This window comes from Accipiter gentilis, chromosome 9 (assembly GCF_929443795.1).
Source record: "Accipiter gentilis chromosome 9, bAccGen1.1, whole genome shotgun sequence".
NCBI lineage: Eukaryota > Metazoa > Chordata > Aves > Accipitriformes > Accipitridae > Astur > Astur gentilis.
In genome coordinates this window covers 3,333,766-3,358,393 of record NC_064888.1, presented here as the reverse complement: position 1 = coordinate 3,358,393, position 24,628 = coordinate 3,333,766, and the positions used below count along the sequence as shown (strand labels likewise).

At 37.0% G+C, this 24,628-nt stretch overlaps 3 protein-coding genes across 3 annotated transcripts in view; 2 read left to right on the top strand and 1 right to left on the bottom strand.

Annotated features, from left to right (window-relative positions):
• Positions 1–24,628, top strand: part of PBLD (phenazine biosynthesis like protein domain containing) — an 80,043-nt gene that overhangs the window by 26,181 nt on the left and 29,234 nt on the right. The gene's annotated exons all lie outside the window — the stretch shown is intronic.
• On the top strand, positions 8,909–9,364 carry ATOH7 (atonal bHLH transcription factor 7). The gene has a single exon (XM_049810857.1). It carries the CDS (start codon positions 8,909–8,911, stop codon positions 9,362–9,364), a length of 456 nt encoding a protein of 151 aa, XP_049666814.1.
• Positions 20,774–24,628, bottom strand: part of MYPN (myopalladin) — a 47,378-nt gene continuing 43,523 nt past the window's right edge. The window contains exons 18-19 of the mRNA XM_049810853.1: positions 23,019–23,152; positions 20,774–20,943 (exon numbers count right to left, since the gene is read on the bottom strand). Of these exons, the coding sequence (XP_049666810.1) occupies positions 20,774–20,943; positions 23,019–23,152 (304 nt within the window). The remainder of the gene's footprint in view (positions 20,944–23,018; positions 23,153–24,628) is intronic.

Sequence of the window (24,628 nt, the reverse complement as noted above, 5' to 3'; positions counted from 1 at the left end):
TTCTGAGTTAATTCCAGTCAGGCTGGCCCCTCCAGTACAACATATGGGTAACCTATAAGCCTTTAGCAAAAGTTGCAACTGAACTATTAGAGGGGTGGGACCTCCCTGCTGGGAAAATACTGCGCAACAAAGCAAAAAGGGGCCAGCGTCACCAGTGGAGGTCAAGGCAACACTTAGACCAAACAGCATCTGGCAAACTGTGCCAAATAGAAATCAATGAGAAGCAGGGCAGTGGGTAGTAATTTTATGCCTGTTTGCACAAGAAAATAACTCCTCCTGAACTGAAAAATTATTTTATAAAAAGCTTACAGCACCCTTTGGCATCGGTCTCTCTATTGTTGCTTCATATATTTTTGTTTCAGTCAATAAACTATGTGGCACAATCTATACGCAATTTTGTTTTGGGCAAGCAACATTAATTGTAGCATTAATTATGTTTCCGGAGATGAGGAGTTTTAGGGGTCTTCTTCTTCCTAGTTGGTTAGGAACCAGATGTATAACTGTAATTCATTTCCAAAGTGCATTACATTCTCTTCTTCATGTTACAACAATGAGTCTAGGGGTTTGAGAAGAAAAAAAAAGTTCCTAATATTTCAGACTACAGATTCCAGCCACTCTAAACTGTTGCAGCTCAGCCCACTTGAAACCTTCGCTTGTTTTTCATCTTCCTTTTCTTCTTACTTTCTGTTCCTGCCTGTATCTCTGCTTATATCTCATCTAGTGGCTCTTGTTTTTCCCCATTGTCTGTCTTTGGTTTTTCTCTTTTCCCTGAAATTCCAAGCGCTGGTGTTTATCTTAAATATTGTAGGCAAGCTGCCATTGAATTCAGAGGGATTACTCAGGGCTTAATATTAAACATACTCAAGTCTTTACAGGTTCATGGCATTAGGCACCGTATTTTATCCCTTACGTAAGGAGCTTCTTTCTTGTGCACTTTTCTGCCTCTCAAAACAGGGACCGTTCTCTATGGTTTATGTCTACTTGTCAATAAGTATTTCTATTTTCAACAATTTCAACACTCATTTTCATACTTAAACTACCTTGTATTTTCCTGCACATTGATTCTTTTTTACTTTGAGTGAAGCAGGTTGCAGATTGCAGTATTTGTGTTTCATAAACAGTTTGAATATCTTGCAGCACTCGCATGTCTCCTTAGTTTTCTGTGGTTATAGGTGCTGGGAAGATGTCAGCTTCAGTCTGAGGGTCTTCATGCCTCTTGATAGAGAAAAGAATAGACTATTGACTGTGACTTTTCACCGTAGGAAAAAAATGAATGTTCCAGCACTTTGGTGGAAGGAATAAAAAGCTGAATGTTTGTAGAGTATGTTGTTGGCCCTGTCCCATGGAAGGTTGCCATATGAGGAAAAAGAACTCTAGAAGTGAAGTGGACTAGCTGTTGGTGTCCAGGGAGAGAAACAGTGCTTTTACTCAGAGAGTGCAGTTTTTTTGACAGTTAGAGATTATGCAGCAAAGTTTTAATACAGTAGGTAAAATGCTGCAAATTTTTTTTTGCAGTTCTACTTTTGAAGTGTGTCAAGCTACTTGCTTGACCAAAATCTGCATGTGCAAGCAGTTTGTTTGTTCGATTTTAAATAAAATTTTTTCTGATGATGTATCTGGGAAACTCAGTGGGAGCACATTCTTACATTCCTCTTCTTTGATACCGTTAAGCACCTTTTGTATCTCCCTTTCTGTACTTCTCTTTCTCCCCTCAATAGTAAACAGAAAGCTCCACAGTGTAACAGCTGTCTCTTCCCTAGGCTGTGGTAAAATAAGTTCATTGCCAATACAAAGAGTCTACTACTGTATGAACAGCTTTAGTTTTCTCCTGTGTATCAGGAAGACAATCCCCACATATTAAGAGAAAAAGGTTTATGAGAAAATAAAAAGGAGTTGTCTTTTCACACATTGATAATTAATGATCTTCAACAGCTAGCTGGGGAGAGCCCTAACACCCCACAACTGTAAGAACCTGCTACAACATCTGCAACATATAGTTAGCATTGTTGCCCATGGTCTTGAGAAAGCTGGAAAACAATGCTCTCGACAAAGCCCAAGTAAAATACATAGTTACTGATTAGCAAGTAGGTTGGATACAGGCATAAATGAATTGGGACTTATAGTATTTGCCATTTTAGGTATAGGATTAGATGTATTCTTAGGAGGAATTTTGGTAAATGTAATACTTGTGCTGAAAAAAAGTACAGATACTTCTACGGAAGTAATTTCATTCCAGGATGAAATTCTGAACTGTCTCTCAGCATAATTACCTGTTCAGTCTCTACGTTTAGGAATTTTTGTGGATTTTGTTCTGAATTCCAAAGAAAAAATCAATTTTAAAGGCTAATTTTTGAATGATCGTGGTATTTTTTTGTCTAATTAAAAAGAAGTTTCTTTGAATGTAGGACATTTGAAATTACGGGTTTTCTTTAAACTGATTGCAATAACATCAAAGTATTTCTTATGCTTCATATAGCATAGGAAAAAGACAATTTAATTGTTACTTACTACAATGTAAGAAAGAATGTTTTTTCACTAAGTCAGCTCGGGCAACTGACTCACCCTGTGGCTGTGTTGTTGCCTGCCTTGCTAGTGTTTGGGAGGAAGCAAGCACTTAGGGACAGGAAAGGAGTAAGACCACCTGTTTCAGCAAAAGCCCCAAGGTTCAGCAGGTAAGATGTGATAACAAATCACACCCTTTGCTGAGATGCCATGACATTCTAAACTGCATTACCTTTGTTGCTTGAGGTTGTTTGACCATATCTTTTGATTAAGGAGGACCAATGAGCTGATTTTTCTATTAAGAAGTTTTAGTTCATCCATTCTTTGCAACCAGCTTAGGATTTTTAGGTTTTGTTTTGTTTGTAGCACAGTGTCAGAGATCTCATTAAATTTAGTTAGATTTATAAACTTTTAAAAATAAGTACATGAATCCTAGTTCACGTATGCTGGTTCATAAATTGTTGGGCTTTGGCTGTGCCATCTCTACAGAATCCATCTGGAACAAACATCTCTAGTTTGAGGTTAAAAGGACCATCTCATTGTATTTGGAGGGCAGTGGGCACAGGAGGTGAAACATGGGAGTTTATCTCTCCGTAATCTCAAAGATCCCCTTACATTTACAGAGGTGATTGTGATGCACAGGAGTGAGGAATAGGCAGCCTGATAATTGGAAGAGAGGTCTGAAAGAGTGTAGGGGCTACAACAGAGGGAAGTCAGGACCAAGAGATAAATAGCCCCTGGAGTACTGCTCCCTCCAGAATCTGGAGTTGAACCCAAGAACCCTGAGTTTATACTTCCTACTGTTGTGAGGAAATACTGATGAAATATTTCCCAACCACCTACTTCATCTTTCTAATTCTGAGGTACCTGATATATCCAAAGATATTAATTTATCACTTGTGTTGCTAGTTACCCTGTTAGAAGATTTTCAGAACAGGTTAGAAAAACATCTATCAGAGATCATAAAACCAGTAATTCCTGTCTGGAGTCAGGAGAGTAAACTAGATCCCTTCCCTCATCTGTTTCTTGGTGCATAGCATAGGTAGTGCCTTTAATAAGTCTCAACCTATATAATAAAGGAAGGTCTTCTCTGAAAGACTCTTGCCTCATTGAAATTGGGTATATAGGAAAAAAAAAAGATAGTTAATGAAACTGAATTACGTCTTCAATAGATGGATTCTGCTCTGTGCCAGAATGCCTATGTAATGCCTAACAAGTAATATTAATTTTTTTGAAGTGGTTGCTGTGGGCATATTTGTACTGCCCAGTGCTACTGAAGCTAGTGCCGAACAAGTTAATTCATGTTTGAAAGATGAACAGAGGATCAGTGTTTTGTCCAGGCTAGTTAGTTCAGCAGTAGCGCAAAACTTACACAGCTGTACTACTTCAGTATCCAAGTTTCTTTGCACAATGCTGGTGAGAACGGTGAACAGTGAACATTGTGTCAGGTAACTGTGTGTCCCCTATTGCATGTTGCCTATAGGTCCCATTGTGAAGAACTTCATGCCAGCTTTTCCAGATCACCGAGCATGGAATTGGAGGTTGTAGACCTCCTGTTGTAGAAACATGCTTTAAAACAGTTATGTTTTCAGGGTGTTCTGTGCAGGATCACTGGGGAAAGCTATGCTTTTTGAGCCTTGCCTGAGGGAAAGTTGCTTAAGAAAGATAATGTGGAACAGAAAAGGATAACTGGCAAGGAGAAAGGGCTAAATTGAGAAGAAGCAGTAGGTGGAGAGTAGTATGGCAAGTAGAGCCTTAAGTGAGGTTGGGAGACTTTCTTGTTGATCTATTAGAAAGAAAAGCTCACCCCAGAGAGATTTAAGAGGAAAATGAAATGTTCTAAGCACTCTGTGGAAAAGGGTATCCAGCGTGATGTTGGGAAACCCTAGGTGAAATGATTGTAAACTTGTCTTACTGCTGCAGATTGCTATTCAAATTCCCAGTATGAGTTAGTGTTTAAATTTCCCTTCCGTTCAGGATACCACATGCATTTGTGAATTATTCTGTTTTCCAATTACCCTATAGCTGTGATAGGGAAACCAATGTAAATAACCAAGGAAGGAAAAGACATTATTCTGCATACGATGGATTTCTAGCCTGTCTTGTGAGCTGAGTCAAATATTACCAGAAATTGGGCCCTTAAGGATGGTCATATTTTGGTAGTTACTCACCTGCTCTTAATTAAGCAGCTTACGGCATGCCAGTCTTTCAGCTTTGCTCAGTATAAACTACAGTGGTAAGAAGTCTTGATAAGGCTTTGAGAAAGGATCCACCTGAGATGAAATAGTGAGTTCTGGCTAGAAGGAGGAGGTAAGATTCTTGCTTTGATACATTGCTCGTATATGTTACTTTTAGTATAACTAGAGAAGAGAAGGTATTGAGGAATTAGACTTTAACCAGAAATGTTACTTTCACTTCCTTTTAAAATTAGTATTCGGCCACAGTCATTCCACAACAAAAGTAATTAGGCTGTGTCTTCCATAGTAGTACAGGTAGAAGATATCCAGCTCTTCTTAGTGGGTGCTGTGATAATTGCATCTGACTTACTAACTTGGATACCTAGCAGACAATTTTTAATGTATTTCTCTATGTAGTCATAAATCCTGAAACTAGTTAATTTCTTTAATGAACTGAAACTATCCTTTATTTTCCTAGTATGAGTGGTCACTTAAAGATGCTAAAATAATTTGGTTTATGACTGAAATAGCATTCTTACCTGTCTCTCTTGCTTTTTTTTCTGAGGGAAAACAAAATACTTAAATGAAAGATACTGGTTTAGAATTAAAATGTGAATCAAGAATAATGCTGCTAGGGTCATGGAGTAGCACTAAATTTGTACCTGCATAGTTAGAGATTCAAAGATTGAAATCGAAATAATTGAGTAGACACAGAACTTCTTTCTGGTGATTCTGATGTTCTGGCTTGAGGGTATGTTATGACAATAAAAGAAGAGGAAAAGGGAAATGCTTGAGAAATGACTGATAAATAAAGGTGAGACTTATATAAGTTGGGATCTAGAAAAGTATATAGCACCACAGCAGTATATCACATCAGAATATATTAATAGCTTTTTGAAAAGTTATATCATAAAAATATTGAGAATAATTTGAAAAATTATTTCAAAAAATAAGATCTCTGAGAAATGATTAAAAATAAGTGAAGGAGGGAATAGAATTACATAAGCAATAACTGAGACAAGCTGAAATATAGAGTAAGTCAAACCAGGTGAAGGAAACCTGGGAAAATTTCAATGATACGCTTTCCATTATTGACTGAACAATAAAGCAGTTTATTTTCTACCTTGAGATAATGTATTTTCATATGGCTGGTGGGCTATGCAAATGAACTAAATTAATTGATGTCGATAAGATCTTAATACTTACTTTTCTTATTTCTCTTTCATAAAGCAGACACTTAAAAAAATTGTTAGTGATGAAAAGCAGGCATTTTGATCTGCCATGGAACAATTTTTAGCCATGCCTATAAGCTATAAAATCCTGTTAGGGGTTCATTATTAATCCAGATGGATTTGGGCCCTTGTTCTGTGATTTGATAGTAAATCATTTAAGGTAAAGTTGCGATTTGTTCAGTAAGAAAAGATAAATCACAGCTTCTCTCTTGAGATTACATCAGTGTGTTAGTCAGAGCATGATAATGGTGGTGAATCAATTAGGAAGGGGAAAATTAACGGCACTGTTGTGTACTATGTTACTATGCACTAGTGGAGTAAAATACAAAGTTTTTAAGAGCTGTGATTGTCCATATATTAGAAGTCTTCATTGTAACTCATACTGGCAGGACATATGAAGATAAAAATAGGAAAACTGCTGACAAATGAAAAAAAACCGGTATTATACCATATGATATTTTAAAGGGGTGCTTTTCATAGTTCTGGTATGATGTTTACAGTACTCTTAACACTAAGAGTGATTAATTATCTGAATTGAGTAATAGCTATCTCATGAGAATGCACAATATTTATTAACTCATAAAACACTTTGATTTTATTCTGTTCTTTTAGATTAAAAATCCCTTGAGATTCATTTTAAGAGACAAAGGATTTAACTGACAAACTTATTTGGGCATAGAAGGCTGTAGCACTAAGACATGCTCTAGCAATAGCATGAAGATCAGAGGTGGTTTTTTTTTTCTACTGCACATGCAATACTTCCCATGAAGCATCTTCAGAAAAAGAAATGTCTCACAAGTTCTAATTGCTGATCCTTCTGTGAAAGACATATGGTTATGTGTTTTTTCTGAAAGGTGCTGTTCTCGACTCTCTCGCACACACAAATAATCAGAAATTGTCATTCAGAAAGTAGCATTTTAATGTGCGGTAGTAGTTCTTTATATTTGGGAGAAGAGGTCAATGCACACAGATAGGAATGTTGAACACTTGTAATGAAACGTGATGCAGTTGTACTTCTTTAAAAATTGAAGATGTGGCATACATTTTGATAATGGAATAATGGAGACTCCCTACCCCTACTATCATCTCTGTTCAAGACCATTAGGATTCAGAATATTAAGAGCAGAGCAACTGGGCGTAACAGCCTACGTTCAACATCTGTCATGCTGGAGTCCATTAGTGTTCAATTGCATCCTATTGTTTTTGGATTATTCAACCTCATTTCATTGTCATTGCTTCTGCTAGGGATTAATCAGCTGTTTACAACTACACCAACTTTTGGAGTCATAATGAAAACAATTGAGCTATAGTTCTAAATACATATACAGTATTCAGTCTCTAATGAAAAAAGTTACTGATTTATGAATGCTGGTAACAATTTAATTAAGTTTGAAATCAATACAGATAATAAAACATTGTGTGGCAGGGTTTTTTTTACTTTTTGTGTATCATAACTCGTTTGTATGATATTTCCCTTGTAAGTAAATGGCTTTAATAATACAAGTACAGTAAAAGAAACATGTTTCGATTATGGGATGTGGGTGTATGTATCATGACTTCTCTGTCATTACAATTGGTAGCAGAAATGATCCCTTACTGCCAGCAAGCAGATCTCTTTTTTTCACATCCTCTTTTATTCTCTTTACTTATTTAGGGATATTACTAGAAAGACACTTTTTAAAAAATTAACATAAAATACACTTATATACTTTAGTATGTTGTATTAAAAAGGGCAGTTTTCAGACAATTTGTATGTTACATGCTTTTGTGTGTGTCTATATCACAACCTATCTAAATATTTTTATGATAATTATTAGATAAATCCATAGCTACATTTTAACTATTTAAATATATATAAATCATTTTAATGACATTGGATTTGCTGACAGGCAAATACATAATCCCCATTTTTCTCAAGATACTACTCTCTCTGCAATGTTGTGTACTGTATACAATATTAAAAATGTGAGTGCTAAGGGCTTTCTAATAATTTGAGTCTACTTACTTTGGTACCATATAGTGCAAAACAGTAGTTTTCTCGGCCATATACCATTAAGTTAGTTCTTCTTGGTTTCATTAGAAGAGTTATTTCTTCTCCTGAATTTTCTAACCTGAATTTTCACGTGTTTTATTATACAAATACTACAATGCACAGAGATTTTTTTTTTCCTGAGTTGCAACAGATTATCCATTGAAAGGATCTTTTGCTTAACTGCCCAGAGTCTTGTGGGGCCAGCCAGACACTACTCCAGATGGCAAGTTGTTAGGGCTGGACAGAATGGCTTTGGAAGACTTCTCAACAGATGAAGGCTGTAATGTTCGGATTTTACTGTTTGCGGTTTTTTTTTTTTTGTTTCCCCATGTAGTTCCCAGGGTGGGAAGGTACTGGGATGGAAGCAGAGTGCCGCCCGCCCACCTGCTACCACCTGTTTAGCTTTTGCAGTTTCTATAAAGCCTCATCTTGTCTGCAAGACAGAATCATTGCTTGCCGGCAGGAGTCAAGAAAGGAGAGATTTCTGTTACGAAGTTACGTCTTCAGATCACAACAGTTCATCATTTCGAAATACTCTCCTAAACTGAATCAGAACTTCTTTCATTTGAAATGGTCATTTGGAATTGATGTGTCTTTAATCCATTAAGATCCTTTCTGGGTTAAATGGACCATTTTCTTCAGTAACATACATTTTGGGAATGGAGATTTCATTTTTTCTATCTCTTTGCGTTTAAAGAAAAGAAAAGAATGAAAGCATAAGACATTAAAAACTCTTTATTCTTTCTTTAAACAATAAGAAGCAATTTTCAGAAGAACCAGAACACCTTTTATTTTACTATTTTAATTTTTTTTTAGATGCTAAGAAAAATATCCCATCATTGGTATCTGGAAACAGATTCAAGAGGTACGCAGGCTACTCACATGAGTGCTTTCCCTATCACTTTTTAGATACCTAATTTTTAAAAAGTAATCTTTGTGTGTGTGAATCTGAAGCTGCATCAAATATGAAAACCTGTAAATCCAGTCATTTGGATTCGGGCGTAGAACCAGACATCCAGTGCAGAAGCGGACCAGGCTGTGTTGTGAAGTGCAGTTCAGAGAGGATGGAGAATGCTGCAAAGAGAAGACTGGCTGCCAATGCCAGGGAGAGAAGACGGATGCAAGGACTGAACACAGCCTTTGATCGTTTGAGAAAGGTGGTTCCACAGTGGGGTCAAGATAAGAAGCTTTCCAAGTATGAGACGCTTCAGATGGCTTTGAGTTATATCATGGCTCTCACTAGAATACTTGCCGAAGCAGAAAGATACAGTACTGAAAGAGAATGGATTAGCCTTCACTGTGAACACTTCCATCCGGAGAGCTACCACCATTACACGGGACAAAAAATGGCAACAGACAGTGATCCTTACGCACAGCGAATATTCAGCTATCACCCTGAACACTTTCAAATAGCTAATTAGAACTTTTAACGAACTAAGAATATGCAGCAGGCCAGATGTGTAATTTAATAATTAGCACGAGTTAATCTGCTTCAATAAGGTAATATTGGCGTTATAATAGCTCATTCTTGTTTGCATTTTATACTAATTTGACAAAATAAATTTGCTTTGAGAGCTTTAAATCAAATGCATTTAAGAAGATTGAATTTATTTAATGCTGGTGGAAAGCATACTTTTAATTTGAAATTTTTCTGACAATTGGTTCCTAGTTCATCTAGTTAATTTGATTATTTTATTAAATAAGTTTTTGATGGTTTTTTTTTCGCTGTGATGAATCATGACAGTATTTTCTACAGATCATGGGCCAAATTGACCCGTGGTGTAACTGAATGGAATAACACCAGAAATGAACTTCATTCCATGTTATTATTTTTATGTCAGCTTTGAAGTTATTCTTTGGTTTGTTTTCACAGAAATGGCTCCCATGGTAAAAGTTTTATAATGTGTTGGAGTTCTAGTCCTCAGAGAACTAACTTTCTTAAACTTTGTAAGTTTGACGTATGGGTTCCAAGGTTGTGTAGGTTTGCTTTAATCCAATTTATGGTGTCTCTTGTATGCTCAAAAAAGAGCTAGTTTCAAGTCACGGAAAGAATGTTTTTATTTTCAATGGCTGTAAAAGCACGTGTGATTATATACTATAAATGAGAATGCTAGCGTGAAAGTCATCTAAGCTTCTAGACTTTTGTAGACTTTAAATGTTTGCATTTTAGTTTTTAATTTTATGTTATCTGGAAACAATAACAGATTTTGTAAATCATAAATAAAGTGTTTTCTATGATATGTCCTCACCAACTACCTGAAATTCCTACTTTAGGAGTTACTTGCTAGTGGCTTTCCTACCCCAAGTGTTACACTGCTTCCATCACAGTCCTGGCAGTTTAATGTGCAGAAGAATCAACTAGCAAATGATGCTGGCTTCCCAGTTAGAGTAAGAAGTGTGTTTTATGTACCCTCTGAAAAACAGCCTTTAAAGATCAGAGTTTGGTAAAAAGTTATAGAGCATTCTTGCAAAGCAGTTGAGTTCGTTTCAGCCCTGGTGATGCCCTGAATTGCCTTTTGTTTCTTTGCTTCTTTCACTTGTGGAGGATAGAGGGATCTGGGTAGAAAAGGCAGAAGAGGAAAAAGGAGGTAGGGAAGGTCAAAAAATGAGTAGGAGCAGGACAGCTGGAGAAGCAGATGTGTTTGTAGCAGGATGTAAAGTCTGCAAAATATCGACTGCCGATGTCTGTTGTGATGGCGGCAGACTATGAAGCTGAAGGGTACTTCTGCTGGTGTTGCTGTGAGGAGTTTCCAGAAACAAGCCCTTGCTAGTGTTAGCCATGAGGGAGAAGGAGAAAAGGACCTGCTGTCCCAGAACAGCTGTTGGTGGGTTTCCAGCAGGGAAGGCTGGCAGGTTCCCTGCTGGCTGCTGCCATATCTTATATTTTAGAATTCTTTCAAATGACAAATGAATAGCTTTGAGAGGAGTTATTTTCAACAATTAAGCAGCTTTCTGTGAAAAACAAAAGCATCAATAGGAACTAACCCCTGTTTTGGGGGAGTGGGACTCTGCTGCAGGAACAGTTACAAAGACCTGACCTTACTGTCTGTCTTCTCTCAGAACCCTTATTGACGTTTTGCCCTTGGTCACTGTCGTGCAGACTAGTACGTTTCCCGAGACGGGAGTTGGACTGTTCCTGGAGTGAAAGCTTCTGGGACAGACTTTCAGGCTAGGTTAAATACATATAGAAAAGGCACCGTATATTCTGAGCAACTCTCTCCTTTAAACACTGGCATTCAGGAATGTTTTTTAATGTTTATTTTAGCCTCTTTAAAGGTAATGAATAGTGTTAATTATTAAAATGTGGGGGTTTGCTTCTATTCTAACGATCTACATTAGATCTTTATCAGCAAACAGAAAGCAGATTCAACCTTCTGGGAATATGAAGTCGTGTTACTCAGATTTCTTTGCAGAAGTTTATATAGAGAGAATAGAATTAATTGTTGTCTATCATATAGCCAAGTTAATACTGTTTGAATATTACTTATCATTAAGTGGCAAGTTTATGTATGTAATAACAATCAATACAACCCTTAAATAATGAAATGATGTGCCATCTTACACTAATTTATTAGCTGTAAACTTTAGGCAGACGTCTCACCTGCACTGCTAGCACAGTAGTGGCTTTTCCACCCTGAAACAGGAATATGATGCAAATAAATTGTGCTATTATATGATGTGGAAAACATGGCTTAGTGAAAGGTAGCCTTCTAAATGTTAGGTGGGAAGGGTAATGCAATACAAAAGTATAAATACCAGAGTAGTATGCAAGAACAGTACTGATGTGTTTCTGCACTACTGGCATATACTTTGATTTTGCAGGACATGACGTTGCAGTTTATATGTAATTTACATAAGAGTACTTAACATCCATTTCTCTTCCAATTTTGTTTCTTCCATGCAGCGTTGTAATTTACCGTCTACTGCATATGATGATAGATATAATTATAAAAATAATGGGTTAGTATGCAGTGAATTATTAAATGATAGTAAGCTCACATAAAGAGGAACAAACTAACACAAAACATAAAGTATCTGTGGTCATGTTAACAAATTTTATTAAGAATTGAAACCAAAATCCTAAAAAGCACTTCAGTGCAGTGCATAGCTTGTGCATACTTTGTAAATCAGGTCACTGCATCAATCTCTGCTGTTGATCAATATCATAAGATTATAATCCTCATTCTCTTAGATTTGGTTGTGTTAGTGGGAGGTGAATATTTTATTGATCTATTTATTGATAATAATTATTAGTATTACTAGTGGGAAAATTGTGGGTTTGTATAATGCTGTAGTATTTTTCTTTCCTGGGAGGGTGCAGAGTTGACCTGGAAGTTGAGGTTTCCAATTTACTATAGTACTGAAGGCAGCAAAGTTAAGTTCTTTGTAGTATATAGACAGCTGTCTTGTCTATGGATGATCTGTCAAAGCTTTTGGGGGAGTGAATTGGGGTGAGGGGGAAGTTTAATAATTAAAAATTCTTTCTGAAGGCAGTCTGAAAAGCAGGTATTATCCATGCTGATTTGGACTTCTCAAATGCAACAGCTATTCAGGAAGTCATTGGTTTCTTTTCATAGCTTTCCTTTACAAATACTTTAGTGACACTTTGTGAAATGTAAACTTGACTGTTTAACTTGGGTTTGGTTATTGCTCCCAAATATTTGTTCCCCACTAGCTGTTTGATGCCTGTCAGATGATGGCTGTGACCCTTCTTCTGTACTGGACGTTACTGGTATGGGTATTTGAAGCTCTCTCCCCTTAAATAATTATTGCTTCCAGTGGGCCTCCAAATGAAGCAAAAGCTTAGATGCTTGAGCTTGGTGTGTTCTTAGTGACTGAGTTTTGTCTGCTCATAAATTTTTGTCCCACTGAACAGCAGTGCAAGCCTGAAATACTTCTATTTGTAGTATCAGTACATTGTCATTCTAGAACCACATTATTGTGAAAACATTGAGGATGAGAATTCTTGCTTCATTAGATATTTGTTGCATGCTACACACATACCTGTTTCGCTATTGAAATTCAGTGTAAAATTCTAATGAACTGTTTGTGGGATATTAACCTTTATTCTTCTAAAAGGCTCAAACTGCAGGGTTCTCTCTTTGAAGTACCTATAGATACTCTGCTTCTATGATACATTGAATCGTATCACCCTCTTTTGACAAGGTGACCAGAGTTGTTTTTGAACTCAAAACCGGAGTGACATTTTTAACTGCAGTGGCTTTTCAGTGGCTGAAAGCAGAACTAGGGTGGCACATTCCCAAAATGTATGTTAGTAACGAAAAGTCAGTGGTTTCTTCCTGTCTAAGTATTGAGGTCATCAGTGGATATGTATTAGCACGTCTTACAACTTTAATTCATTCCAATTTTTTAGGCTTCTATTTTCCATCTCACCATTTATAAGGTATTTAGGGCACAGTCCATCTTGTACTACACACACATACAGGGCAAAGCTCAGTTCTTAGCTGGAATCCCTAAATGGTGCTACAGTACAAATTCTGAGAAGTAGAAATGTTGCTAACCTTAGTTATAGTCTTGCAAAGTCAATGATATTACAACTTCTTCACATGGGGAAGCATGAGTACCATTATATTTTTTAGTATTTAGCTAAGTTTCCTATACCTTGTTAAGTAGAACTTCCCTGGTGAAATCTTTGTGGAAGTCCCTACTGTGATATGATTCACTGGGCACAAATTAAAAAATATATGATTTCAAGTCAAATTTTTGATATTCCAAAATAAGCTTTTGCCTTAAGATGGGTCCTTACACTTAGCTTTCCAGCTGTTTCAGCTAAGAAATATGGATGCAGTTTTCTGTAATTCAGGAGTGAAATTTATCTAGATTTTTAAAATCCAGTAAGAATTTACAGAACAGCTTCTTTTTGCTCTAAATATGTTCAGCTGTTCTATCTCTACAAAATATCCGGGGAAAAAACAAATGCACTGAGAATGAAGACGTGTTCATTCATTGAAGACGTCTAGTGTTTCCTCTACACAGATATCTCGTAACAAACATTGATTCCACCTGCTACTTGGGCACTTTTTAAAAAATGCTTTATGTTTTTAACTTTAATTACATTTCAAGAAAACGTGGCTTTAAAAAAAACAAAGCAACCCTATGTATAATATTTAAATCTATTTTCTACCAGAGTACACTTCAATATTGTGTGCTGGTTTTGGCTGGGATAGAGTTAATTTTCTTCATAGTAGCTATGATGGGGCTATGTTTTGGATTTGTGCTGAAAACAGTGCTGATAACACAGGGATGTTTTCGTTATTGCTGAGCAGCGCTTACACAGAGCCAAGGCCTTTTCTGCTTCTCACAACACCCCACCAGTGAGTAGGCTGGGGATGCACAAGAAGTTAGATTGAGACACAGCCAGGACAGCTGATCCCAACTGACCAAAGGGATATTCCAGACCATATGACATCATGCTCAGCATATAAAGCTGGGGGAAGAAGGAAGGGGGGGGACATTTGGAGTTTCTGTGTTTGTCTCCCCAAGTAACCGTTACGCGTGACGGAGCCCTGCTTTCCTGGAGATGGCTGAGCACCTGCCTGCCGATGGGATGTGGTGAATGAATTCCTTACTTTGCTTTGCTTGTGTGCGTGGCTTTTGCTTTATCTATTAAACCATCTTTATCTCAGCCCACGAGTTTTCTCACTTTTACCCTTCTGATTCTTTCCTCCATCCCACTGTGAGGGAGGTGAGTGAGCGGCTGCATGCTGCTTAGTTGCCAGCTGGGGTTAAACCACAACATACTGTCTACTAAATTTTTTTCTAATTTGTCATTCTGTTTTCATTTGTACAGAACTTACCTTGCAAAATTTATCTTATACAGAATTTGCTTAAAATGTCTGCATATGTAACTCCAAGGAACAAGAAGTTCACTTTTGAATGGCTTCCTGCAGCCTGGGGTGCATAGTCATTTGGTTTGGTGGTTTTTTTGCAAGATTTCAGAATGTCTTCAGTATTTTTCCACTTCTTTACAAAACCATGTTGCCTGCTACTAATGGGTTGTGTGATCCTAAAGGATGGTCAGTTTCCGAACAGAATTTCTCAGTCATAAATGGAGAACTTGAATTAAATTCACAGCACATATGGGCCAAGATTTCTTTGTATTATGCAGTAAATGGTTCTTGATATCTATGGTGGACTTGAAGTATAAAGACATTAATAAAAGCAGCTTGTGTTGATCAGAGGAGATCATAAAATGTGTAGGAGCTGTTTTAGCTCATGAAGCTGTAGCTGAGCTAAAATGCTCTTAAGAACATTGTCTCTGACCTAGCAGGCACAGAAGTACATAGAAATCAAGCCAGGTAGGAAAGGAGAAACATGGTTACATGGGAAGGCAAAATCAGTACCAGAAAAGGTAATGGGGTGCATCCTTTTTTTTCCTTGTTCTCTTCTGTGTCTGCACTATGAGATCCAGCTTCCTTCAAGTTGGGTTTGCATCTGCTGCTCATTTGAAATTCATTCCAAAGTCTACTAATGGACCCTTACAAAAAGAATATGCTAAATCATTGAAGTTGAAGGCATGTATAGAGAAGAGTGAAATTCAGTGTGGTTTGTGTGTTTTGATTGGCCCTCACTGAGTTTTCATTTGTTGAAGTGCTGGATACACAGCTAAGGGTTGAAAAAATAAGTCCTCTGTAACAGGTCTCCAGTCGTCCTACTGCACAGAGAAACTTCTAGGAGTGTTGGTCAAGACCCAGTAAACAGGTATTTCAGGGGGAGTGTGTGGGCTAGGCGACCAATGTAGTAGACAGATAGTGCATGAATTTTTGAGGCACAATGGAGTTCAGCTATGACAGTCTGTAGGTAAAAGTATATGTTCAAACATAGGCTTTGGAGACTAAATCTCCAAGATACTGAGAATCTGGCAAATGTATTGACCTTTAAAACATGCAAATTGCCCTAAAGACTCCTTGGCTTCTGCTCTGGTGCCCCTGAGAAAACTTGTTCTTTCAAAATTTGATGAAGGCGCTGAGGTTATCAGAAAGCATAATTCAAAACCAAAGCAAATTGATATTAAGAATTTGTTTAAAAAAGCAACAACCATATTTCACAACTACCTGCTAGAAGCATGGCTAGTCTATAACTTAACAGTATTTTTTTATTTTCTTCTAAGTAATGTAAGGTCTGATTCCATTAATCAGCTATCACAGCAAAGTTCTTAGGAAACCTCTGGTCTTGTTGCACACTTTCACAATTAGTTGAACACATGAAGGATACAGTCTTGTATGCAACTGAAGCATTTATTTAAGTTTAGGTGAGACAAAGGGAAATACATTACTGAACAGGCAGGTTTTTGTTTTTTCCTTTCATATGCACTTAAAATATACTTTAAAACTGACATAACACTTTTTTCCCCCCACTGAGAATGGCTTTGGATCAAAAAAATAAAAAATATCAACTTTAATCAAGAAAAAAATTATAAAATAGAATCTTAAGGCTCAAAGTGAACATCTTTGTATTGGAAACAGTAAGGCAGTTAACAGTGAATCACTTCTCCAATATTTAACAGTTAAAATATTTCATTAGGTCTTGCTAATTTGTATGAAAACATTTTCCAGAAACTAAGGCTTTTAAACCTGGTAGCATTAAGAACAGAGTTCTTAAAGAAATTATTATTCCAGATTTGTTGCTTTGAAGTACCTATGATTACTGTAAACAGTTGGCATTGGCAATTGTTTACATATTCAGATAAAGATTGCAGACTTGGCTTTTCATATTTGAAGTGTGTACTCTCATCTTCTCCTTACGTTAGCAGATGTGAAGCATTCAGAAGGAATGCTCCATCTTCGATATGGAAGCAAAGGAACTCAATCCAGCTGTTTCAAGGCAAGAAGTCCAGTGATATCAATGCAAACTTCTATGTGATGTTGCTGAGGACTGGGTTTGCACCAAGCTGGACAAAAATTTTAAAGCAAAGATAATACTTCCGCTTTCAAGAATTTCAGTACAAAAGTTGTCATTTCTGCTCTTCTTTGAAATATACTGTGCCTCTGATTGTATACAAAACCAGGACTAGAAGGAAACAGGAAATTAAACAAACCTACAAAATTCTGAATCAGAAAACACTGAGAGGTTACAAACCCGAGCATTTCTGTTTCTCACTGGTACAATGTTATGCTCCACATTGTGGTGATTTAATGGACTTTTGGAATATAATAGCTAACAGTGACTTCAGTGGAAGTTCTAACATTGATTGTTGTTGTTGCAGTAGCCTGCCCTGAATAAGAGAATGAAATACCATGTTAGTGTGAAGTCAAATTGGTTATTCAATTAAACAAAAACAATGAACAGCCAAGCTGCTCAGGAAGGGAGCACAGTGGCATAGTCTCTAGTGCATCTTGACACAGTATGTTTAGGTAGCGCCGTCCTTCACAGGACATCAACTCAAGCAGCATCACGTGCTTTGTGACAGCTCAGTGTTGTCTCTGCTGCTTACACAAGCCTTTTTCCCTTGGCTTTTCCATCCGTTAACAACACAAACATAATTTTTTGTCTTATTCTAGCAAGTCGTCTTTGTGATGAGCACATCAATACTACTAATTAACAGCATTTACCTCCATTCACATAAGCTTCCTTTACATACTCAGTTTATGGGCTCAGTATATGCAGAGGAGAAATGTCCTGTAGCAGTTAACGAGCAAAATTTAATGACTGCAGACCATTTGGGATCAGATTCTGATTTTGTTTGTATCAGATGCACTGAAAGTAATTGAAATTACTGACTTCTGCATTATGTAGGGAGATGTGATGGGTAAAGTTTTGATCCTTTTGCTAGTAAAAACTGTCAAGGAGAGAATGTTATAGTTCAGCTGACAGATTTTGGCGATCCACTCTCTTGTAGCCTACCTCTCAGTGAGACTTCTGGGGCCCCTTCTTGAATGGCTAAGGATTAATCCTTCTTACACAGATTTTTGGGAAAAGTCATTCAGCAGTAGCTTCTTGTCATCCCACTTCCAAATAACTGAATGTACATTAAAAAAAAAATAAAAATTGTACCATTTAATCCTCAGCTTGTCAGTTCAGGTTATAATGATGTACGTTTGGAGACATTCCACTGAAATCATGGAGAAAAGGTTGAAGAGATATATTTACATATTTTCTCTGTGCACTTTGTCTTTTAATTTGTACTGAGTTTTTTGGTGTGTTGTCTGATGTTGTAAAATGTGAGAACCACTACTACTGTCAGTAATATTAACAAGTATGATTCCAGCACTGGTAACCAGATGCTTGCTAGTAGTAAGTACTAGTATTCCTTTCTTCTAAACTACATAAAGTACTCTGATTAAAGTGATCACTCTTGTAGCTAGAATTGCCTAATAGGATACATCCCAGTAAAAAAGGAAAAGTTCGTGCTTGCTTGAATTCTTAGTTTCTGCTCAGTCAATAGGTGACTTAATCCACATAGGGTATTCAGACAGGCGGTGGAAAGTAAAACAATTTAGGAAGTAGAGAGTGACTTAGGTCTGAAGGAACCTCAGGAGGTCATCTGGTCCAACGCCTTACTCAAAGCCAGGCAACGGGGCTACAGGGGAGTCCTAAGCAGGCAATCGCTCGACTAAGCCTGTGCTAGGTATAAAGCCTGATGGCCGATATGCACCTTGCAATACTTTGGATCAAAATCTATTCTTCAGTTCTGGCATGAAATAATGGGAAGACCAGGGCTGTAGATGGGAGTAGAATTTGATCTTTTGTGTCTTAATTTCCTCTCTTCCCAATTCCCAACAGCACTGGATTAAATAGGCAAATTCAATAACTTTCCTTGGATTATTTTCCCAAGAGTAGTTACTAATATGGGAAACTTTAAATTTGGGTTGCCCGGCTGTGACACAGTCTAGGTTTACTTTTGGAATCCCTAAGCCATCCTAAAAACAAGTGAAGATAAGAGGAGCGATAGGTTCTCTATCCTGGAAAATCAGACCCACAATGTGTCTTGAGTTGGGCACCCCATAACTTGAAGTCAGTTGAATGAATGCATCACTTTTAATAGATATTAGTTTTATTTTGTTTGCCAGGGAGGAGGTACAAGGTGGGCAACAACTGGTATTTCTGCTTTCCCACTGAAATACCTGCACCTTGTTTTGTCTCTCAGGATAAGAATGTATTTCACCTTTCTGGTCTGTTCAGTCTGGGGTGAATTGCCTAGGATTTCTAACAAAGCATGAAAGTTGTAATGATGGTTTTGTTTTATGGTCTTCACTCAGGTGGGAAGTGGAACAATACAAGGAATTCACTTCCTCTAAACCCTCAGGGAACCAATAGTTAGAGACAACATAAGCTCTATTTGTAGGAAACCCAATGAAAGGCTGTCTCTTACTCAGTCGCTGGCTATATCCAGTATACTTTTGCTCTTAAGGTAACTCCTCATTGTTTTCTTTGCATATGTAATTTTTTTAAAGTGACATTTTTAAATTTGAAAAAATCCAAATAAGGTCTCAAATGAAAGTATCTGTTAATTTTTCTTTTAATGTCTGTGACTTTGATCAGGACTTTGTTGCATTCTCCAGCCATGTTGAAAGCAGTAAGAACTGCTTGAAAAAAAATGTCCAAAGAAGAGGGATAGCAGTAATTTAAAGATGCAGGAAATCATCTTAGATATTCACAGATTCTAAGTGCTGGGAGGTATTAATACAACTGTGTAGATGCTAAATCTATTTAATTCAATCATTAAGTTGTCACTTAACATCTTCTGTTGCACTTTCATTAATTGCCTTATTTATTACTAATATTAATTACAGTAGGTTTTTTAGCTCTTTGCACATAACTGTTGCTTAACTTCATAACTTTTGTATATTAACATAATTTTCTCTGTCTTTATAGTAGACACCACACTTGTCATTATTTCCTAAATGATGGTGAAAATGTAAATTCCACCGGATCATAATTCCTTTTCTGTTAGTTAAAAAATGAACTAGATGGTAGATGCGCTTTTCTTTTAGTCACGTTAAAAATTAGGAAAAAGAGACTGATATTTAAAAACCATGAAGTTACAAGGTTGATATCATCTGTGTTTAAAGGCAGAGAATCAGTAACATTGTAAAGAAAAATGTATGAAGCACATCTGGAAAATAATTTCAGCTATGGGCTCTAGAGAACATGCTTCAGACAACAGGAATTTTGGTTTCCTATGTTAGTGTCCTATGCATGTGTCCTGTACCTTATTTTATGAATCCTTACACCATGAATACACAGTTCATGGAGTACACACACACACAAATATAAATATATAGGGTATACAGCTGTACCTACATGAAACGCTATATTTACCTAGTCTTGAGTTCAAAAATTCTAAGATAATCTGGCATAATAATATATAAAAATGAGTTACATCTTTTCCCTTTAACTTGTGCTTTGTGATTATCTGGCATGTTTTTTTAGAATTACATTCAAAGTCTTGTTGTTTACCCTCATTCAGGATTGTTGTTATTGTAATGTCAATGTTTTCACTGGCAGTATTCCAGCTAAACATCATCAATCCTTAACATGGCTTGCTACAGTACAGTAGCTTTAATTCAAGCAGTAAAAGTGGTATTGGCTTTTAGGTGCTGAAAACTATGTTTACTATGTAATTCTTAGCAAACTACACAGTACTGAATTTATTGCACAACACTCCATACCACAATTATCCTGCAGTAAAATAATACGCAAAAGTCTTGTATGATATGTTACTTGCAACATTTGCAGCAGCAGTATACTTAATCACAAACAAGTTGCTTGTAAACCTTGAGCATCTTGACTTGTACCTCTTTTTTTTTTTTTTTTTTTTCCACAGTTCTAGTGTCTCTGCAGGTGTAACTGGAACAATTGTTTGTTTTTCAAAGTTCTTCACTCTCCACCACCTTTTGGGTTGGGGATGAAAACAGCATAAGGCTTTCAGTAGTTGGGAAGGCAGAAAAAATATCAAGTCCTTGACTGGTAAGGTTTGCATATCGGCTGCCACCAGGTCGAAGCTTTATTGGTTGTGGAATTTGATGGTGCCACTGAGCTGAACCAAAAGAAACAGAATAGGCTGTATAAACCTCTAATTAAGTTAGCAATGAAACAACAGAAGTCAATGCACACAACTGAAAAGTTGCTTCCAACATCCTTGAAGATAGCATAGCATTGTTGTTGCCTGTTTTAGAGTCTGTTCCATCAGATATTACCATTTACATATGTTGACTATTTTTATGGAAGTCTACAGATGGAATTCCATCCCTGTTCTATTCAATGGCAATGCTTATATGGCTTTCACAAAGTCAAAAATTTAATCATTTAATCTTTGGAGCCTTCTCCAAAGCTCTTGCAATCAAAACTAAAAACATACCATAGCATGAACAGAGATGAACAAACTGGACATGGCTCTGATTTTGTGTTACTCCATCTTCTGTGGGACTTCTTGATTATTATTTTTTTTAATGGTATTTAATTTCAAAGTAAAAATATAGGGAATTTTTGTGATGAAGTGATTACGATTTTTATTTCCTTCAACTACTTGTAAGTAGTAACACATTTCCTAGATTTTTTAAAAGATACTGGAAGAAATGTAATCCAAAGACACATATTCAGTAATTTAAAAGTAACATTGAACATGTTCTCATATAAACAAATGCCATTATAATTTTGTAAGAATATTTAGCTATTATATAATACTTAATAATTATCATTCTTAAAACACTTCAGAAAGGGGAAATTGATGTTAGCTTTTCTGGTATTTATCCATACAAAACCTCCAGGTCTGCATCCAAACTGGAGAAACGTATCTGTCAGCAATTAAAACGAAAGGGTAGAAGTTCAGGCTACAGTAGTCTGAGAATAGCTTAGTGTGGGAGACCTACAATCTACGTGTTAAGCATTGATAGGAAATATCTTTCCATGCTGAATTTTGATCCTGTCTATCTGGAAATATTTGAAAAAGAGCCTCCTTTTTTCTTGCAGCCTCCAATTTGTTTCTATTTGAACAATACACTCATTATTTTTTCTTTGCACATGGAATTGCAAATATCAGACCACACCTTCAATCCCCCAACCCCGTCCATTCAAAATAGCACAAAGAAAAATTATTTCTGTCACTCCCTTTGGTGTGTAAGACTTGCGGAGTCTTCAGAAAATGTGGTTGGAATCAGGAAGCATTTCTTACTTTCCATCTTTTTCCTGTTTGTACTTTGAATCCTTCATATGAAATTTAATTTATGTCTTGCAATGTTTAGATACCTAAGGAATTATTTTTAATTTTATGTGACCTTTTTTGAATCAGAGTCTCACCAGCCCTCTCCTGACCATTATATTACTATTATCTGTATCACCACAAGGTGGTGGAAAACAGGGATGCACTGGTGACTTGGGGTTATCCCTGATAATTAAGTGTTGGGTTTTTTAAAAAATGAGAAATATAAAGTTGAAAATGTGGGGTTTTTTTCCTTTGAGGGTATGGCTATAATCCAACAGTTTGTGGAATATGATTTCTGTTTTATTATGCTGCTTAAGTGATCAAAGTACTCTCTTGCTCTAGATAAGTTGTCTTAACTATTACATCTTGCATAGATACAGAGTAGTTAAATGATGTGCTGTAATTCTTGAACTGGGCTGGGGCCTTCTGAGTCCTAGACAAACATATTAGATACAAACTAGTCTCCATTAATTAGGCATAGTTTGCATTATACATGGTCCATAGAAGAAGGGGTCTACTTTCTTTTGTGCAATTTATTGTTCCATCTCAAGTCAGGGCTGTAGCACAGGCATGAGTCAGAGGGAACAGAGTTAAGCTTCAACTTGAATACATGTTTATTATGTGTCTAGGGAATTTGGAAGGTGGAAAATGGGAGTAGAGAATATTGTGCTAAACTCCTCCTCAGTTTTTTCTCATTACCTGCCTTTATACTGATGCAGGAGAGCTAATCTGGTTATTTAGCTGTATCATTATACCTCTTCCTGGTGGCCATATTAAGCCATGGCCATGCTGTGACACTAATTTCTAATTCACATCAAAACCAGCAATTTACAAACTGAGAACTAGGTGAGGGCTGGGACCAGTCAAAGAAAATAAATTCTGATTTGTTTTACTTACTGGCCAATACCTACCATATATGTCAAGTCTGGCAGTACAAGAGACAATACCAGCTTCATTTTTTGCAGATAAGGTATACCAGCCAGCATCTGCTTTCTTGGCAGGTTGAATGAGGAGGCAGACATACCCTGTTGCATCTTGATGCATGCTGGGAATACAAGTGTTTTGGAATTAGTATTTCTCAGGAGCATATCAACTTTGAGATTTTACAATATGTACATTTAATACGAAATAGGTAAGTCCTAACTTCTAGTCTCAAAGAGGTAGCAGTCCAAGACATTTATAATCAATAGGTTTGCTTTCAGTATGGCCTCAACCAATGATCGGAGTAGCTGAAATCTGTTCTTGTTCCTCTCAGTTGTGCAAAGCCGTGGTGTGATAGTGTGAGCTGAATTGTTGCCCTGTATGTGTTAATATTGGAATTGTTTATTGAATTCCAATGAACTAAACCCATGCAAAGCTGCTGCAGAGTCATAATGTATTTTTTCTTAGTTCAGAAGCTGGAAGAATAACATAACAGAACACCGATAACATTAGTACGAAGTTGTGATATTTTTCACAACGGTAACCGGAGCCGGTCAAAAACTTTCTTATGGCACCCTTTTCCATGAGAAAATGACTGCGTGGCAAAGTCTTAAAGATTTGTTTAGCCAACACTCTAAAAGAAAGCTGCTTCATTATTCCCTTCTCTTCCTTTGCTCTTCAGTGATCCAAGACTTTCTGGCTGCAGTTTCCAGGAAAAACTATTCAGTAGTATATCAGAGAACTGGGGCTCCTCTGCTCTCTAGGCTGTGGTTGGTCCTTTGTATCAACCCAAGTGTTTCCCTCATTATAAAGGAAGAGGTGGGAGATGAGCACATTAGAATACTTGAAGTTGCAGGAAGTTCTGAAATTTGAGATTTTTGTTTCCTTATGAACTGGAATGAAACATCAAACCACAAAATTTCAGGTCAAGAGGACATTTTGTGCTTCTGACAGCTCTAATAAAAAAGGGAACATTCACCCTTTGCTCCCTGCACTACATAATTTACCTTACACTGGGGGTGCACTACTATAGAAGTTCATGCACGTCCATATCATGATAGAAAAAAGGTCTCTTGGCTTCAGGCAGGAAGATAATAGAGAGGCAAGTCAGGGACAAACAAGGACAATGCTGCCCATTGCTCACATGGATCTGTGCAGAGCTCCGTGAAGCCTTTGGGCCAGGCAGTCTGGTCATGACTGGCTGAAATAGCAGAGGTGTTACAAGCCTGATATTAGCTCCTGGCATTCTGAGGTGTGGGAGGTTTCCCTTAGTCATTCCTCTGCTGAGCTGAAGCAAAAACTTATTTTCTAAGCTTCTGTGAAACAACTGGAAATGAGGCATTTTACAACAGCTGTTCATTTTACATTAACTACAGTAGTTGCATGTGTATAACCATAATTCCTGTGAAAGTACCAGTACTTGAAATAAATCCTTGAGTAATCTGCCTAGAGGCAGAGGAATAAAGACTACAAGCTTTAGAAGATTAGAGTCAGGTGGGCTTTTTGGAGAGGGACAGAAGTCTCTGAGTGGGGACAGAGAGACCACTGAAAGATTTTTTTCAAGCTTTCCCTCGTGATAGGTATGCTGCTGCGGAGCCAC

Coding starts and splice junctions, on each gene's coding strand:
- ATOH7 (XM_049810857.1), top strand. CDS start 8,909: ATGAAAACCTGTAAATCCAGTCATTTGGATTCGGGCGTAGAACCAGAC.